General features: G+C 32.6%; 1 protein-coding gene across 1 annotated transcript in view; it reads left to right on the forward strand.

The window, feature by feature from the left end:
* Positions 1–17288, forward strand: part of LOC131849172 (protein NDRG3) — a 121381-nt gene that overhangs the window by 56536 nt on the left and 47557 nt on the right. Inside the window, exon 4 of the mRNA XM_059199178.1 lies at positions 4920–5037. Within this exon, the coding sequence (XP_059055161.1) occupies positions 4920–5037 (118 nt within the window). The remainder of the gene's footprint in view (positions 1–4919; positions 5038–17288) is intronic.

Genomic DNA, 17288 nt, shown 5'->3' on the forward strand with positions numbered 1-17288 from the left:
ACTATATCTAAGCACTTCGAAGCGTGGACAGTCAAGTAGTATATGCCATACATTTTCGCTGATGTTAGGGTCGCATTCGCAACTGGGACTGCTTTTTAGTTTAAACCGATGCAAATACTCCCCCATACCCCCATGTCCCGTCAAGATCTGGACGTGATAATATGACGGTTTCATACTTCTTACCGCTTTGTACGCATCACGTACACTAGGGAAGAAGATTTTTGTCACCGCTCCCGTCTCGGAAGTATTATAGCGGTCTTGCCATAGGCGGACCGTTTCCTCCCTGATCTTATTCTTGACGTACGACAATGGAACCATCGCGTACTCTGCAGGCCTTGATGTAGATAGGGCGGCCGTTTTCGCAAGCTCATCGGCTCTTTCGTTTCCGGCTGTCCCTATATGCGCTCGCAGCCAGTACAGCTTGATCTGTTTACCCGCCTCTTTGGCTATTCCAATCTCTTCCATGATCGCCCTCGCCAGCGGATGGCAGGTCCTCGGATTTGCCAATAGTTCCAGCGACGATTTTGAGTCGCTAAGGATATTAACCACCGGCCCTCCGTATTTTCTGGCCATGCCCACCGCCCTCAAGAGAGCAAACATTTCCGATTGAAACACTGTACACGCGGGATCCAGACTAAACATAGAGTATCTGATTTCCTTCCCCTCCTCCCACCATGTTACAGCAGCTCCGACTTTATCGTCTATTTTACTACCGTCCGTATAGATGTGGGGACCTACTAGAGGGTTTTTAGTGTCCAGACTCTCCAAGAGCACGTATTCCGTGGATATTAACGACGACGGATGTGGGAGACTCATTATTCCTATTTTGGTTTCGAGCATCTTATCTGGTGGTAAATAGTCCTTAGACAAGCCTTTTTTCGCTTTATACAGGCTGGCTACCTCTTCAATACGCAAATCCAGAGGGAGCATCCCTGCCAAGGCCAGTGCTGAGGTGAGCGATACCGTTCTGTACGCTTTACACACTTTTTGTGCGAACCCCCTTTGCATCGACTCCAACATCTTGACGTTAGTTTGGAGATCGTATATATTGTATTAATGTTTTTTATGCGCTAAATAAATATATACATCTTTCTTTTCTATATACAACGGTCTATATGATGCTGATGGTACTACGTAGTATTATTAAATTACCTGTTAGGAAGTTCATATACAATGAGGGGTAGATTTCATACAACGAACAATGCGATGAAATCGATTTGCGCCGGCCGTCTCTTTGTTGTCCGTTACATTGACGTGATAAGGATTCTGTTTGTTTATACCTTTATATCATTATACCATTTATACGAGATATTCACACATTCAAAATTATAATATTAATAATATTATATCATGGAAAATAACCTAACTCACCAAATATATTATTCTGAATATGTTTAATTAGTATCTAGAAGGAGATAAAAACTATCACTCGTAAAAATATCCTTTAATTATTGTTCCTCACGGATCATGTTAACAAACTTTGAAGGGCTAGCATAATAGATCTACGCAAGTCGCAGTGTTACAGTCTTAGACAATAGCCCAGAAAGCCCAATAAAAAAGAATTTGGTAATACCTATATTTTAAATTGTAAAATCTATATACCCTATCATTAGTTGTAACACTTATGTATGTACATACAAATAGTTTTTATTATTAACAAGAGATGGGATAGCCGTCCCTAATAAATATGTTACAGATATATTCTCTTCTTTAAATTCTAAAATTGATTGAAATAACCTACTATAAAAATCGATCAATAAAATTTCTTAATTTCCATTGCAAAAACGCATTTGATCAAATATCATGAAGAAGAATACAACTAGTTTATTTCACAGCACAGCATACAAAGTATGTGAGCCTTATCCGTTTAAGTTTATTCTGACATATATGAAACATGGATATTTTATTTTACTAACACAATATAGTTTTGTTTAATATCAACACAAAACAAATGTAATTCACAATAACATTATTTTGTAACAATTTTAGTCTAACACGTTTAATAAGTACCCAAGTACAAATATCAGTAGGTATTGTTATGAACGACTAAGATTTTACATAATTATTTAATTTAATACAGACATTATTTTGTTAAAATTCATTTCACTGATTATAACCGTTTGAATAGCTTATTATACATATAATATAGCCTAATTTTTAAATATATATATTATATAATATTATATATATATATATATATATGTTAAAATTAATTAAAATCCTTTTACTCGTAACAAGGTAACAAACATTATCGTATTAGTAATATTGTTATAGTAGATATATATTAAAATATTAAATCCAATCAATACGTTACATATGTAAATTTGCTTAAGTATTGTAAGGTTACCAAAATTCAAATGAAACCCCCAAAAAGCCTATTGTGACTAAACAAACACCATTATATCCATCATTATTATTCACAGCCTGATCTGATATTGAGTGCGTCCTTTTCTACTGGATTACTTTTTGACCTCGAAGGTTATGAGTTCGAATCTAGCCGACACCAAAAACTTTGGGTGTATTTTATAATATTTTTGTCTTTCTCTTCAGTGACGGCAACACCGATAACAAACATAATGAAGCATTGAGACAGCCGTGTCTGTATTATCTGTCAGCTAGATTTCGAAATAAACTCTACCTAAATATGAGTATAATATGTATACTGAAAACATAAAGTCGCATATTGTTAATCCTCATAAGGATTATACACCCATACAGCTAAACCCATATAGGATTACAGTCGTGAAGTTATATTTGTATATTTTTCAATTTTATAATTCACAAAAGTTGCTGTGTTCTTATTTTGTTTTATAAAAACATCCGACCATAAATATTTAATATGCCGGGTTGGTTAAAATGAATTAAATATTTCCGTCTAAAAACAATCCCTTTTGTTCGGAATTTACTAACTGACATTCTGAAAAGCTCTCACGTAAAGTGTCTTATGAACAGAATGGACGTCCGTTAAATTAAGGCGATTTTCCATAAACTTTTAATGGAGTAAATTCTAAAATGAAACAGCTCGTTATATGCCATATGTCAAGCGACGCGACCTTTTACAATAAGTCTGCACGTGTCACTTAAGCTGATGCTGCAACGCGAAAATTTTATGCACAATTTTAAATGGAGAGTTATTTCAGTTGTTAGTTACTCAACTTTTATTCAGTCAGAATAATATGTGTATTGTTTATAACCAGCTGAGCGTAAATTCATTTCACGTGGCATTCGGGAGTTCAGAACTTTTTTGTTTGTAAACGGATTGAAATGTAACAAACAGTAAATGTTACGGAAAGCTCGCTAGAGTACACCAGTAAAGCTATGAAATCAGTGGACCCGTACAGATTAACAATTCTCAAAAAAAAATTATCCTCGGTGCCCATATGTACTGTACATTTTTTGGACTGAAAATATTTAGTGCATTGAAACAGCTCTTTAAGAATTTAATTAAAACATATATATACATATATTTATTGACTATGTATCATTATTATATGTATGACATATATATGACATGTATATAATAGTGATGCAAAGTCAACTTCTTTTTAGTATTAATAGTAACCTAACTACTTCTGATTGGAGCTTTTGAGTTAACCTACTATTACCATGTGGGCCAGGCGATTTTAATGTTGTTTCTATTTCGAGTTACCCTTGGACAGTCGTATTTGTGCTCTAATCCGCTAGTCGTTTTTTACGACATCCTGGGGAAAAAGAGAGATTAAGGATTTAGATTAAAACGTTATTCGTATGCTTGATAGGAAACTTCTATTTGGTGATAATAGTAGATGAAATCTCCTTCATTCGTGAATAATTTGGTCCCCAATTACCATGTTGACTAGGCGATTTTAATATTATATCATTTCGCGGATCTTTAAACGACCGATAACCACCTACATATTCTACGTCCACGCGGGCGAAGCCGCGGGCGGATAGCTAGTTTATGATATTATTGCTCTAATCCGAAAATTGTTTTGAATTTTAGGTAAAAAAGGGAGATTGATGGTTTAAAATGAAAAGTTATTTCCGTTTCAACGTAAGCTGTGTTTAGCTGTAGTATTGGGTAAGAAACTCTATTTTGTCTAATAATCGACTAAATCCTTCTCATTAAAGGACAATTTAGCCTACTATACCAAGATGGCTAGGAAGATTCTATGATATTGTCTATTTCGAGTTTCCCTTCTACCGATGTACGTGTAGTCCAAGATCAACGAGTTTCTTTGTTGTTGTGTAAAAGAGACATTGAGATATTATATCCATATTAATATTGGCCAATTATATCCTACTCATATTTTATACCTATCATCTTTTACACAGTCCATCCATTTTTTCAGTCGTCTTTACCTTTACATCCCTCCGCGTTTCTATAAAATACTTTGAAACATGGTCTTCGTATATCTATAAATATACATCAATTCGATAATTGAAATTGAATTTGAATTTAATTTCGTCGGGTGGTCACTTACATATTGGGAGGGGAAATATATAACATTAAGCTGCCATTACACGTGTAAGTATGTATTACTCATGTATAAAAAATATGTACTTTATTAATCTATCAATAAAACTATAAAGCGAAGTCGAAGTCACTGTATTCGTCTGTCTGACTCTCCGCACGAAAATTTTAATGGGTTTTGGATTCATTATAATTTTGAGAAATTGTTGCCGAACTTTGTTTATATGTATAATATATGAATAACTCTAGAATTTTTAACACAATCCCATCTAAGCCAGAGCATGTGTCTAAAATACATACATTAATATACATAGAAAACGCCTATTTAAAAACAAATATTACCGTGCGAGGAATCTAAACCGCGACCATCTAGCGGTGTTCTAAACCGCAAGACCACCTAGGCCATCGTATGTATACGCTAGTTATTATTTATATGTATATTTCTAAGGCATGGTTATATCTGCAGATGTCTGCTTCCAACCGTTCTTCAACTTCGTGGATATGCGGGCCCTGCTGGAGAACTTCTGCGTTTACCACGTGAACGCACCGGGTCAAGAAGAGGGAGCCCCGAGTCTGCCCGAAGAGTGAGTATTATTTTCCTTTATGTTACGAATAAATGAGACAGTAGTACGCGCATGCCGAAAATATACCTTGGTAAATGTAACGTCAAATTACAGTTCAATTAACTTAGTAAAATTTATTTCATAGTAATAATTATTTATCCAATAATAGATATTATACAAACGCTTAATCTTAATTACCTATAATCTTATTTAGAAGAACATTAATTCTATAATTTTCTATAATTCACCTATGTCGGTATACAACTGTTTAAACAAGTATTGATTCAAATTCAATAATAGAACACTAATTTACAAAATGGTCGTGAAAAAGGTTTATTATGCACTTTGTTGTGTGCAGTATGCTATAAGTAATTCACTTCTCTCAATCGCTAGTGAAACATGACGTACTTGGCCTAATCAAATCGAAACCGTCTAGTCTCTAGGAAAAGTCTAGTGGACAGAATATCTTCATATCTTTTAACGTAAAAGTGGATGTTGGATGAGTCATAGTAGATTGAGCTACCTGTACCATTGTAACTGCCGACAGTGTCCTCTAAATGTTTTTAGTTTTGTAATTCCAACAGTACACTCAGTCCCAAATACTAATCTTTTGAGTCTTTGAGCTCTAATAGCAAATGCGCTCAGTCAAATACATAGTCGTATTACAGAGATAACGAAATTTAAATTGGATGATTTTGATTCAAGAACCAGCTGAGCGAACTAAGTCGAAATGTTAAGATCTCAGTTTTCTCTCGGCTTGTTTTAGTCTGCTTGCTTGGTTCACAATGAAGGAAGTATAGTTATGCCTAATAATATAGCAAATATATACTCTACTGGATTTGATTTTGTACAAATTCGTCTGCATTGCTAGCTCTATCTTATTCATTTCTGTCCAGTGGTTTGCCTTATAAGAAGTGTTTGTTTGGAAAGGTGGGGCACTAAAATTTCAGGGTAATGAAGCATGATATCTTAGTCCTCCAAAATGCGAACGCATGTGCCACATGATAACGTGATATAGATCGTGCGTTTCATACATATATACGCGACGGTTATCACTTACCATCAACTGGATTGCCATTTAAATTACATAAAAACTAAAGCATACGTATATACCGGGTTGGATTATAGAAAAGAACAATCCCCTGCTGATTACCTATCAATGTTATTTCTTTTCCATCTGGAATAATAAGGAATATACGTATTGGTAGGGGGTAGTATTATTGGATATAACGCCGACATTTGCCCCACCCTGTGTAAGCAATGTATAAAACAGTAATACTTATTAATTCTATGGGTTTGAATATTCAATATGCAATTGCGTTGAGGTACAATATGTAAATGTTAATGTACGGAGATGTTACCGTAGTGCTATTTGTTATACATAATAATGACTTGTGTTTGTCACCTAACTCCGTTCAAACTTCCGGACTAAATTGAATGAAAATTTGCGTATATATTGCAATGGCTTTCTAGATGATTAGATGACAGTTGAACCCAGTAGGTGGTGCATCTTTCCTGGACAAAATGACAACTGCCGAATCCGATAATATGTGAAATTGCAATATAATATAAATCACTTTCCAACAATACCTACTTCAAGGATTTATAGAATGTTTAGGGATAAATCCTTTTAGACTTGAATAATACGGGCGCGAAATACAACCTTAAAAGATTTGAAAACTGTGAGCTATTCCTTTTTATACATTGAAACTTATTATCATACTATGAAAAAGACATAAAATGATAATGAGTTTCCAAAACAGGCAAAAATAAATCATTCTAGCGATTAGGCGGTGAAGTAGTAAGGTCTGCGAGATGCCTTTAGAGAAAAGTATGAAAGCATAATGAATGTAAAAAAATCAGATTAAAAAAAAAAAATTCATTTCATATCTGTTACAAACGAGACTAAAAATATAAATTATGAAAACCAATACTTCGGTATTGTTGGAAAGTTCTATGATCTCGATATAAATTTCTACAAAAGGAGTATTTTCCTGCGCTTTTCAATACCTAGTACTGAACAGTACGATGAATAGGAAGTTTCATTCGTATTTATCGACAACTACCAACAAACGACGTTAAAATTTATCTTCGCTGTGTAAAATGACCTATATAAACTTGAAAGTAGGTCTCGTCTCTCTTTAGTGTTCGGTTTTGCTTTAAACTTAGTTTAATTGAATATAGAAATCTTTTCACAATTCATAATACTTATTATTGCGTGACTTTGTACACATGTTTACAAAAAATGGGCATACTGTGATGTGAAACTTGGTACAGTTAAAGTTTATCTGTAGAAAGAATGCAGATAGCCAATATATTTTTAATGATGCATTAAATTAATAATAATGCCACACACACTACCATGCATTTGGCGCACACACATAATACTTATTAGTAACGTTCAAACTTAAAAGTTAAATTAATTATAGTCAAATATTGCACGACGACTAATAGAACTAAATACGTCAAGGTATTAACGACTCAGACTTGAATCTTTATAGATTGTTTTATTTCTTGTTGGACATTGTAGTCATATCACATATCGTCAAAACTTTAATCCCGATCTTTCATCCATATTTCAATATTGACTCGAATGACAGTTCAAGTTTCCGCTATAACATTTCAATGGTCACCCTCGACGTTTATTATGACAAAATAAAAAAGAATCTTCAAATTGGAATTACCCTGTAAAAAGTTACGCGTGGTAATTCATAAAAATATAATATACACGTTGATTTTATAACCGGCTCCTCTTTTTCATCGGTTTTGGTAATTGAGAACGACATTAGCCCATTACAATAAAAAAAATTAAAAGGATATGTATGTATTAATTTTATTTTATGTAAGAGATATACGAACGAAATAGATTTACGTTGATTAAAGGTAAGGAAAACTAAATAAAACCATATACGAAACTAGAGTACACTAATGAAGATACCCATGCCTCCTCTCCCCCCCCCCCCCCTCGCCCTCTGTAGCGAGTATATAATTTTGGTTTTGATGACAATTTCCGTTTATTATTCCGTATCCTTATTTCCGTTCATAAATCCGCTCTAACATTTCATAAAGCCATATCCCAGCGGTTTGTTTGTGTAACTGTCACTCTGATATTTGAGCGAATATTCCAATATTTATTTTATTGCATCCCAATATATGAACAATTGCAATGTAATCGCATCTCTTGAACCTTGGTAGTGGTATAGAGGAACTTCAATATTTTAATATTTATTCAAATATGTATTATATCACGCTACCTTTGCCATCAAAGTGTCAACCTCCGTAAACATTTTACATGCAGAGCACAAATATCCAACATTTCACCACTGAATTTTTCAACATACCTAGAAATTTGTTTTGTTAGTAAAGCTTTCATATGGTATTAATTCCGGGTGACTACGCTTAGCTTATCCGTAGTCTTTAAGCGTATCTCTCATACAACTTTCATACTTTGTTGAACATTGTAGTGCGTGTAAGGGTGACCTTATTTAGATTTCCATTAAATCAGGTTCTTTAATCTATCATATTATGACATATACTACACACATTTGTTCTGAAAATGGACACTAAATTTACCTCTGTAACAAATATAGTTATTAAATTAAATGATAACAACTTTTTGCTTGTCTTGTGCCTCACTTTCATGCCTTTATATATAAAGCCTTATAGAGTAAAGCACCCTATTAGTTGCGCATATCTATAGAAGATGCGACGGTTAGAATTACCTATCAAGTCTATGAATTTTTGCCATTCGGTAGTATAAAAAATTGTTATAAAACCAGTCGCTGAAATCAATTTAACTTTCCATCGATCTGAAAATAGAAAAGCTATGGAGAACGTAATATTCCTGCTACAAAACTCGTTTCGTGCTGGCCAAAACACAATATATACAAAAAAAATATTCCCTGTACGCTCGATGAGTTTGTCGCCAGAATCATATTATGCTCCACCTCGTGGATGACGGATTACAGAGACAAGATTAAAGTACTTTATAAGGTACTTATATAATTATTATTTATATACTACTAGTTCAGGACGCGACACCTGTACTTTTATTGGTGCTATCTATATATGATAATCAAATGACAGTAATAAAACATATGACGTTATATCATTTTATTATATTTAATATATAACCAAATTTATGAAATAATGATCTGCGTATTCGAAATAGTCACAAAAAATATTATTTCACCTGTTATGTGGCATATTTTTATAAGGTTATTTGTCGATCGCATTCTAAAATTATTTATAAAATTTTCATCCAAGTACATTTTTCGCTTCAGCGTGGTTTTATATATAGCAAAGAAACGTACATTGAAATGCGGATAGTAGAAGCTAAAATATTCTTAGAGGTTTATAGGGTTGTCCTATAAAGTTCACAAGAATACTCTAGCTCCTAGACCTAATAATGGCTTACGATCCGATAAGCATAGACCTAATCTACCTGTTCCATATCGTCCAACCTAGGTAGGAATTTATTACTAATACAATTATAATAAAATGACTAGAAAAGGAAATGCAAGTATTAGATATTATTTATTCACAAATATAAAATTTTGAATTACAAAGTTAAAAATAGGTATTTGTGATCAGCGCTAGAATCAAACTTTGTTGACTTATAATTCACATTGTCTGTTATTTTAATATCCTGAATTTTTAATACTTATTTAATATTATAAAGCTAAAGAATTACTTTGTTTATTTGGTTGAACGCGCTCAACTCGTTTTGGGTTGGATAACCCATTAATCAAGGAAGATATATATAACATTATACTGCCATTATAACATTGTATGAATCATTTATATTATATATGATTCATACAAAGTTGTACGGATCAACTAGATTTTTATATATGTGAATTTTCCAATATGTATCCCCAAAAATAATTTCGATTATTCTCTTAATGTTTATGTAAGACCGTTTTTAAACAACAATAGGACTGAGAACTGTGCTCACGGTGCGTATATATACTTTTGGCAGGTTCTGAAACTCGTAAACACATTAAATCTATCGTGAACCTGAAAGTGGCATTTCAACCTTACCAAAGACGACACGGCTTCTGAACCGCAATAATATCCAAGTAAATTGACCAATAGCTTAAACCACCTAATAAGATTACGGCTTCCCGAGAGGGTGGCGCATGGCGGTGGGAGGCTTCCTCTACAGAACTGCTCCCTTCAAGTGCGATTCCACCGTGAGCGCGGTGGGCAGACGAACGATGTTTTTAGAAATAGAAATAATCCTTACTGAAATAAACTTAATATACGTAGAATTTACAATACGTAGAATAACAAATAATTTTGTTATTCCACGTATTGTTCTCAATTCGGAATGTAGATTCAGCCGGAAAACAAATGTTATTTATTCAACTTTTAACATTTACAATATTTTGTGTAATACATATACATACAGCACTAATTCACACGAATATGATATTAAATATGTTGTTACTTGATATTTATTATACTGACTACGAAATATGTCGTCTGTAGAAGGTTTTAAATATTACGCCACGATAAATGATATGTCATTACTTCGATGCGTATTCAAAGAAAAAATTGATTTCTATTCTGATATATAATATGCGAGAAATGAGTAAAATAACTGATAATAAAAATACAAATCTCAATTTATATAAAACCAAAATACAAGGAGGTATAGAGGTATATGCTTGCTACACGCGTCTGTATGAGTACATTGTTTTATATATGCGAATATAGCTCGCAAATTGAAAAATCGTCGTGAAGCCAGTGCATTAACAACATTGTTATATCAGATGCCCCATATTGCTAGTGACATGACGTTGACAATCTGAGAGACAGTTATAACAATGTTGTCTGGAAAGATAAATTTTTTGATAGTGATTTTAACCAACTTCTAAAAAATATGAGTTGTCCTTTCGAATACTTTCTTGTGAGTTAGTTTATTAGTTTGAATAATTATTTATAATTAATAAAACCTTCAAATTACTTTCATATTTATATAGAGATTAAATTCCATCTGTTTCTTGCATATCCATCGTTGTTAGTATATAACTGGAAAGCCATCCAGAATAATGTATATTTCAAATATTCTCATTTTATTTTACCTTTTGGAAAGTTAAAATAATTAATTTCAAAATAATAATAAATTCCTCCGCATTTGATTCGCTTTGCCGACTCTGCTATGAATTCTGCTTCCACACAGGTCTTATGAAATAACCTCGTATAGGTATTATTGGAATTTCAACTAAAGTAAATTCTAATTGCATACCGCACCAGTACGATGTGCAATGCAATAGTGAAGAAAATGAGAAAGCATTAGGTGCCAGTATACAGATATCTCCCTCTATACAGGTTAAGAATTCGAAGCGTTTTATCCACCCGTCGCTACCCATTGAAAGGATTGCTCTAAACGCGATTTATTGAAATTCTACGCAGCCATTTCTAAGCAAATGTATTAAAAAAAGGTTTTAAGTTTTTGTCACTACCTATTCTTTTTTAAAAGAAATAAATACTTTACATGCAGATAACAATAATGAATGGAATTATTTCATTAATTAGTATATACTTTAAAAAAATAATGATTAGTTGTCAATGACAATATGGATCATAAATCTGTATCGTATTTTTGTACAGTTAATGAGTATTGAAAGACGAATTACAAATTTAGAAATATCTTATATTTTTTTAATAACAATTAAAATTTGAATAACTGAATAAAAATAATACAGAAAAGCGATATTATTTATTTATAATTATTTAATAGCTAATAGCATTTTTTGGATATTTCAGTCATAAACTTATAATAAAGAAATGACAAAAATAGAATAATTTATTTTGTCTTAAAATTTACTGTTACGCAAAAATTTTAAATATATTCTTCAAATATTTTTTGTAATAGGCAAATTATATTTAAAACACTCCATTAAAAAACTCGAGAAGTATTTAATTGAATAAAGGCAAAATACTATATTTTTTGGAATATTCTTTGTTTAAACATTTTATGTTGCTCAAGTTTTTCTATTTTCTAATTATTCAGTGAAGCTGTTCAATCATTTCAGGCGTTAATAATGATCTAAATGAAATGTAATTAATTGCCCCGTATACCATAAAATATGTCATTAGTAAGCAATAAATTATCTAAAGTTTTTCAGCCATTATCTTCTTAGATAAGAAATAATCATTTACAACGGTTTGTTAATTATTTTTTTTTATGGTAATATTGGGTAAATACAGACCTCGGCTAGGTGGCTTGGTAAAGGGTGCTATTTTTAGAGTTCTATATTGTACTTTGTTCTCGTAGTATCCAGAAAGTAAAGAAGTGACAAACAGTTGTCTAATTAGTTCCGAACACTTTTTATTATCAGTTACGATTTACATTAATTAACCTGCGGATTTTAATATGACCACACACACAAATTGTTTTATTATAAGTATGTGTATATAGCAGTTTATTAACTGTTCTTTTTATAAATATTGTATTATTTTGAAACCTTATATATCACTTTTGACGTTTTTTTTGATAAATAGTTATTGTATTACCACTCCAGTCATGCATGCACTTTGGTAATTAATTTCCACAAATTAATTGCCCATCGAAGTTTCCATCGGGTTTGCATTTCCCGTACAGCAACATGACACCTGTCGATATTTAGCTAATTGGAAATATGTTCAGATTGGATACAGAATTTCAGAGCATGGGTATTATATTATATACTAATATGTTATTCACTCGGACGTGGTGTGTTTGCAATTCTGAAGTTTAACGAAGCGGAATTTGTGGAGTTACCAATTACCATCCACTCCTGTTCCCGTCCTTTTTACCTTACACCGCAGTTCTTTTCACTGATTCTTTTAACGGCTATTTTGTATATCTTTATATGAGATTAAATTAACAACAATTAAAGTAAAGGCATCTTATTTCCGCGCATTGAAAATTTCAGTCTGAAATGATGATGATATTACATCATCATCATCATTTCAGCCTCTATGTTAAAACAAAATATTAAACTTTAGTTTTTATTTATTTTGAAATTTGGCAACTTTTTTTCGTTATTTTATGAATTCCGTCACGATTATTTTCCGATTTTTACATAAATACCCGGTCATCGCATAAAAGAGCATTTGCGCCCACTTTAAGTAATACTGGTCCTAAGTGATCATCATTTACTACAGCTACATAAAAAGTGAGGGTATTCACTGTACGTAATGTATAACGGTACGTAAGTGTTATGTGTCGTACAAAGCCTAAACTGTATAGGAATTATGTTTATGGCAACAATCCTGCACCCTGTCGCAGTGGCGTGCCGTGGGCTCACCTTAGGGTTGCCAAAAAAGTCAAAGATAAGTCAAGAAAAATCACGTCAAATCGTTCCATTTGGCTCTTCAACCTTCACAAACCTCATAAAAAAATTTTAGACGACGACGGGAATACAGCCAGGTTTCTTACTTATTACGATTTGTACTCATGGAAATAGTTGTACATATATTAAAACTTAATTAAAATATATACTATATTGTGACTCCAGTGAGAAATTTAATCATAGTGAATCAAAATTTCGTTCAAATTTATACGATGACAAAGAACTCTATATAATACATACCGTAGATCAAAAGTCCGGTTGGTGCCTGTACTAGGATCCTGGTACGGTTGGCATCCCTGGCACACCTGCATGCAGGCAGTGACCAATGACGTAAGTTTTTGTAACATTTAACTAGTTAACCGGTGTCCTTGCCAGCGCGAGTGAGTCGGCCCCTGCTCGGTGTATTGATTTTTTGAACGGCACGCGCCACCGACTTCGTCCAAGTAATATCGTTTGAATAATGCCCTCTTACCTCGCTATCATTTTTAATCCGCGCTAGTAACGAACCAGACTGTAAAAAGTCGTCGGCTTGAGTACCTCAGACTCACCTATTTCAGGATCTTGCTTTAAGCAGCCTTTCAGTTGTGAGGTAGGTAATGAAAATATAGGATATAGGGCATGGTATCATGGTATATCATATATCATGTATATAAGCGACTGTTACCGCTTGCTATTAGCTGGGCCGATAGACCGTATGCCATTCCAATTAAATTTAAAAAAAATTTAAGCTATCTATCTATATCTACATACACTAAGCCTTTACCGTCAACTAACGGTAGCTCGTAGTTTGTGTTGAACTTGCGTCGTTGACACGTGTCAAGCCATGACTCTGTAACTGAATATGAATGGACAAAGATTATATTGCAGCATGCATGCATGCTAACTTTAACCCGTAATTTCGTCTTCCTGACCATAACTGGCCATTACCATTCCAAATGCCACGTATCCATACTAATATTCATCAGACATCGCTGGTTACAACTAGTTTGCCGTATTTCGCAATTATTTGTTATTACAGTATAACAAAAATCACTTATATTTTTAGGAGAATATTAGGATCACTAAATATCTATATATAGTAGCATATATGTATATATGGGTATTTAAAAAAAATTAACACATATAGAACATCTATCTAATAATTATTTCCTATTGTATTTGAAATGCATACAAATAAAAATTTCATCTATGAGGAGAATACGGACTTAATAATAGACTAGACAATAATTGCATTCCCAGCAAATAGAATAATATAGAGCTGTTTCCTCTCTAACGGCAGGCACCTGACCTGAGGTGATAATTGATCTTCAGTACGTGTCTAACAATTGAAGGCGATTCTATTAACAAATTAATTACAATCTTAATTGTAGTTGAATTGAATATACATTGTCGTACATCATCTATACATATATACATATAAATAAAATGAAGTGTGTGTTTATAAAATTGAAATAACCGTTTTTTACTACATGCATATGAATATAAATACGGTACATACACATAGATAAAATTTAAAAAAATAAATTTTAGTCCAAAAAAATTGATATTTTTAATTCGGTTAAATTAAAAATTATAATTACAGTCAAAAGTAAAAGGAAGAATTACCTATACACATAAATATGTAATGTGTACCGATCTATACACATAAATGTGTAGATACAACGATTGCATTTTACTGTGTAACAAAAACATACCAAGAACAAGATTTGCATATCTACCATTAGAATTGCTAAAGGTTATAACCACCTTAGAAAAGAGAATAAGTGCAGTTCAATAAAACCTTTTCGTATGCGCTTGAAAAATCTCTTGTGGCTTTTATCTGTTTTTTTTTTTTTTTGTATGTGATAATGGAATGGTGCATCCGCCTGCGCTAACGGTTTACGCTGGCGGGGCACCAGTGGAGGGTGATAATATGAGCATGAGGTCAGGTCAGTTAGCCCATCGTGACAAATTCACCAGGAATTTAACACGATGGTTTCCAGGGGGAACCGCGTGGAGGTCAACCTGACATGGTACATTGCTAGTAATGGGTTCATTAGTCCACATTACTAACAATCCCATTTCCCCCCGGCTTTTATCTGTTATCAGATTATATAAGACTTTATGATGAGAGAAGATTAAAGGGACCGAGACGTACTCTCAGGTTAAGTCACAATTTTATTGGTCTAAGAAATTCTATAAGAGAAAGCCAGACAATGCGTCTGGAAAATCGAATGGCAAGATTTTATTATCCTTGAATGCGAAGTAGAACTTTTATGTAATGTCGCCGTTCATATTTTATATTCCAGTTTATGTAGATTTCAGACGTGTTTTTTTTTTTAAATTCATACATTCATGGGTCCCATTAAATATAAATAATAGATATTTTTATATAAGACATAGTTAGCCTATAATGAATATAGATTAATTATTTATTTAAAATATTTTTTTTTTATCTATTCTTTTATAATACAGAGTTGTAAAAAAATATTTTTTGGAATTATTGCCTCTTTGTTAGTAGATTTGTGCTCGCGTTGTGGCAACGTTTATGAGAACCAAGAACCGTCTACACCGATATACGCTTTATACTCGTGCTTTTTACGAAACACACTTCAAAATTTAGTGTTTATTTTATTCCACAAACAAAAAAGTAACTTATTTTTTTTAAGTAATGAAAAGTATAATAATTTAACTATTTTGTACAATAGTAAAATTAACCCTTCATTTTGAATCAGAATTTCGTACGCAGTCGGCACAGGTACAGAATAAATGTATGCGGTTGCTAAATGATGTATTGGCTGTGTCGATTCGACATTAAATGACGGAGCAGATCATGTTGACTATGCAGTGTTGACTTTGTACTATGTTAGTAACATATTATATACATATAAATAAATGTATATTAAAAAAAATATTATATTAAAGTAATTATTTCTTTTTTATTAGTTTTCCTTTTAAGATTTCTGTAATGATAGATAGCGTGATTTCACATAACACAGGACTTTCATAGATTAAATTTTATATACACACATGTATGAATGACTGTAACTTGTAATGATTGTTTTTTTTGTGAAGTAAATAAATCTTGTTATTAGTTTTGTAAATATTAACACCCTGCACTATTTAAAAAAGTCAAGGCAATATTATTCCAGGTTAATATAAGCTATATGCTCATATTCATCAATTCACTAGCGGACCGTTCCAAACTAAGTCGGAACGGTCCGCTAGTCAATCGTAAATGCATGTATGTAATAGGTATATAACAAGGGTGTAGCGCTCATAGCGAACGGCACAATAATGTGATTTCAGCTTCTGATATGTCCGAGCTGAGATTTCCCCGACTGCTTTGTCAACCCCCAATCCAGATGCGATAACTTTCTAATTTGTCTAGCTAAATATTGCCTGTCTATGCCATTGACAAGAACAATACTGCACGATCGGTTGTAACCGACTTCAAAACGGAAGAAGTTCTAAATTTGACCAATATTTATTATAAATTTATTTATAATTTTTTTTTTTAATATTTATTATAAAAATACTTACATTGGATCTACCTCTAAAATGTGTTCAATATTATGTGTTATGCTTTTGTTCCATCTCTACAAATACAGTACTTTTAATTTTTGGATTGATTTTGTAAAGAATTTACATAATAATACATTACTATATACAAAATTCATACACTCTAAAATATAGTACCCTTCCAGCAGTGAAATAATGTATGAAATATGTTATGTATATTATTTTCCTTATACTTATACAAAATCCGCTCTCTCTACTAATAATACTAAATATATAATTGTCCTCAAGTGTGTAATCCCAGACGACGCGTTCATAAGCACTGACAACTATCGACATAGTGGTTAATGGAGAACTTGACATACCCACATTTAGGTAAACATATTTGAAACCACGGCGGCAAGGAGTGAACCGTAGTTTCTCGGGCGA

The sequence above is a fragment of the Achroia grisella genome, unplaced genomic scaffold (assembly GCF_030625045.1).
Source record: "Achroia grisella isolate CSIRO2021 unplaced genomic scaffold, CSIRO_AGI_Agris_v1 utg640, whole genome shotgun sequence".
Taxonomy (NCBI): domain Eukaryota; kingdom Metazoa; phylum Arthropoda; class Insecta; order Lepidoptera; family Pyralidae; genus Achroia; species Achroia grisella.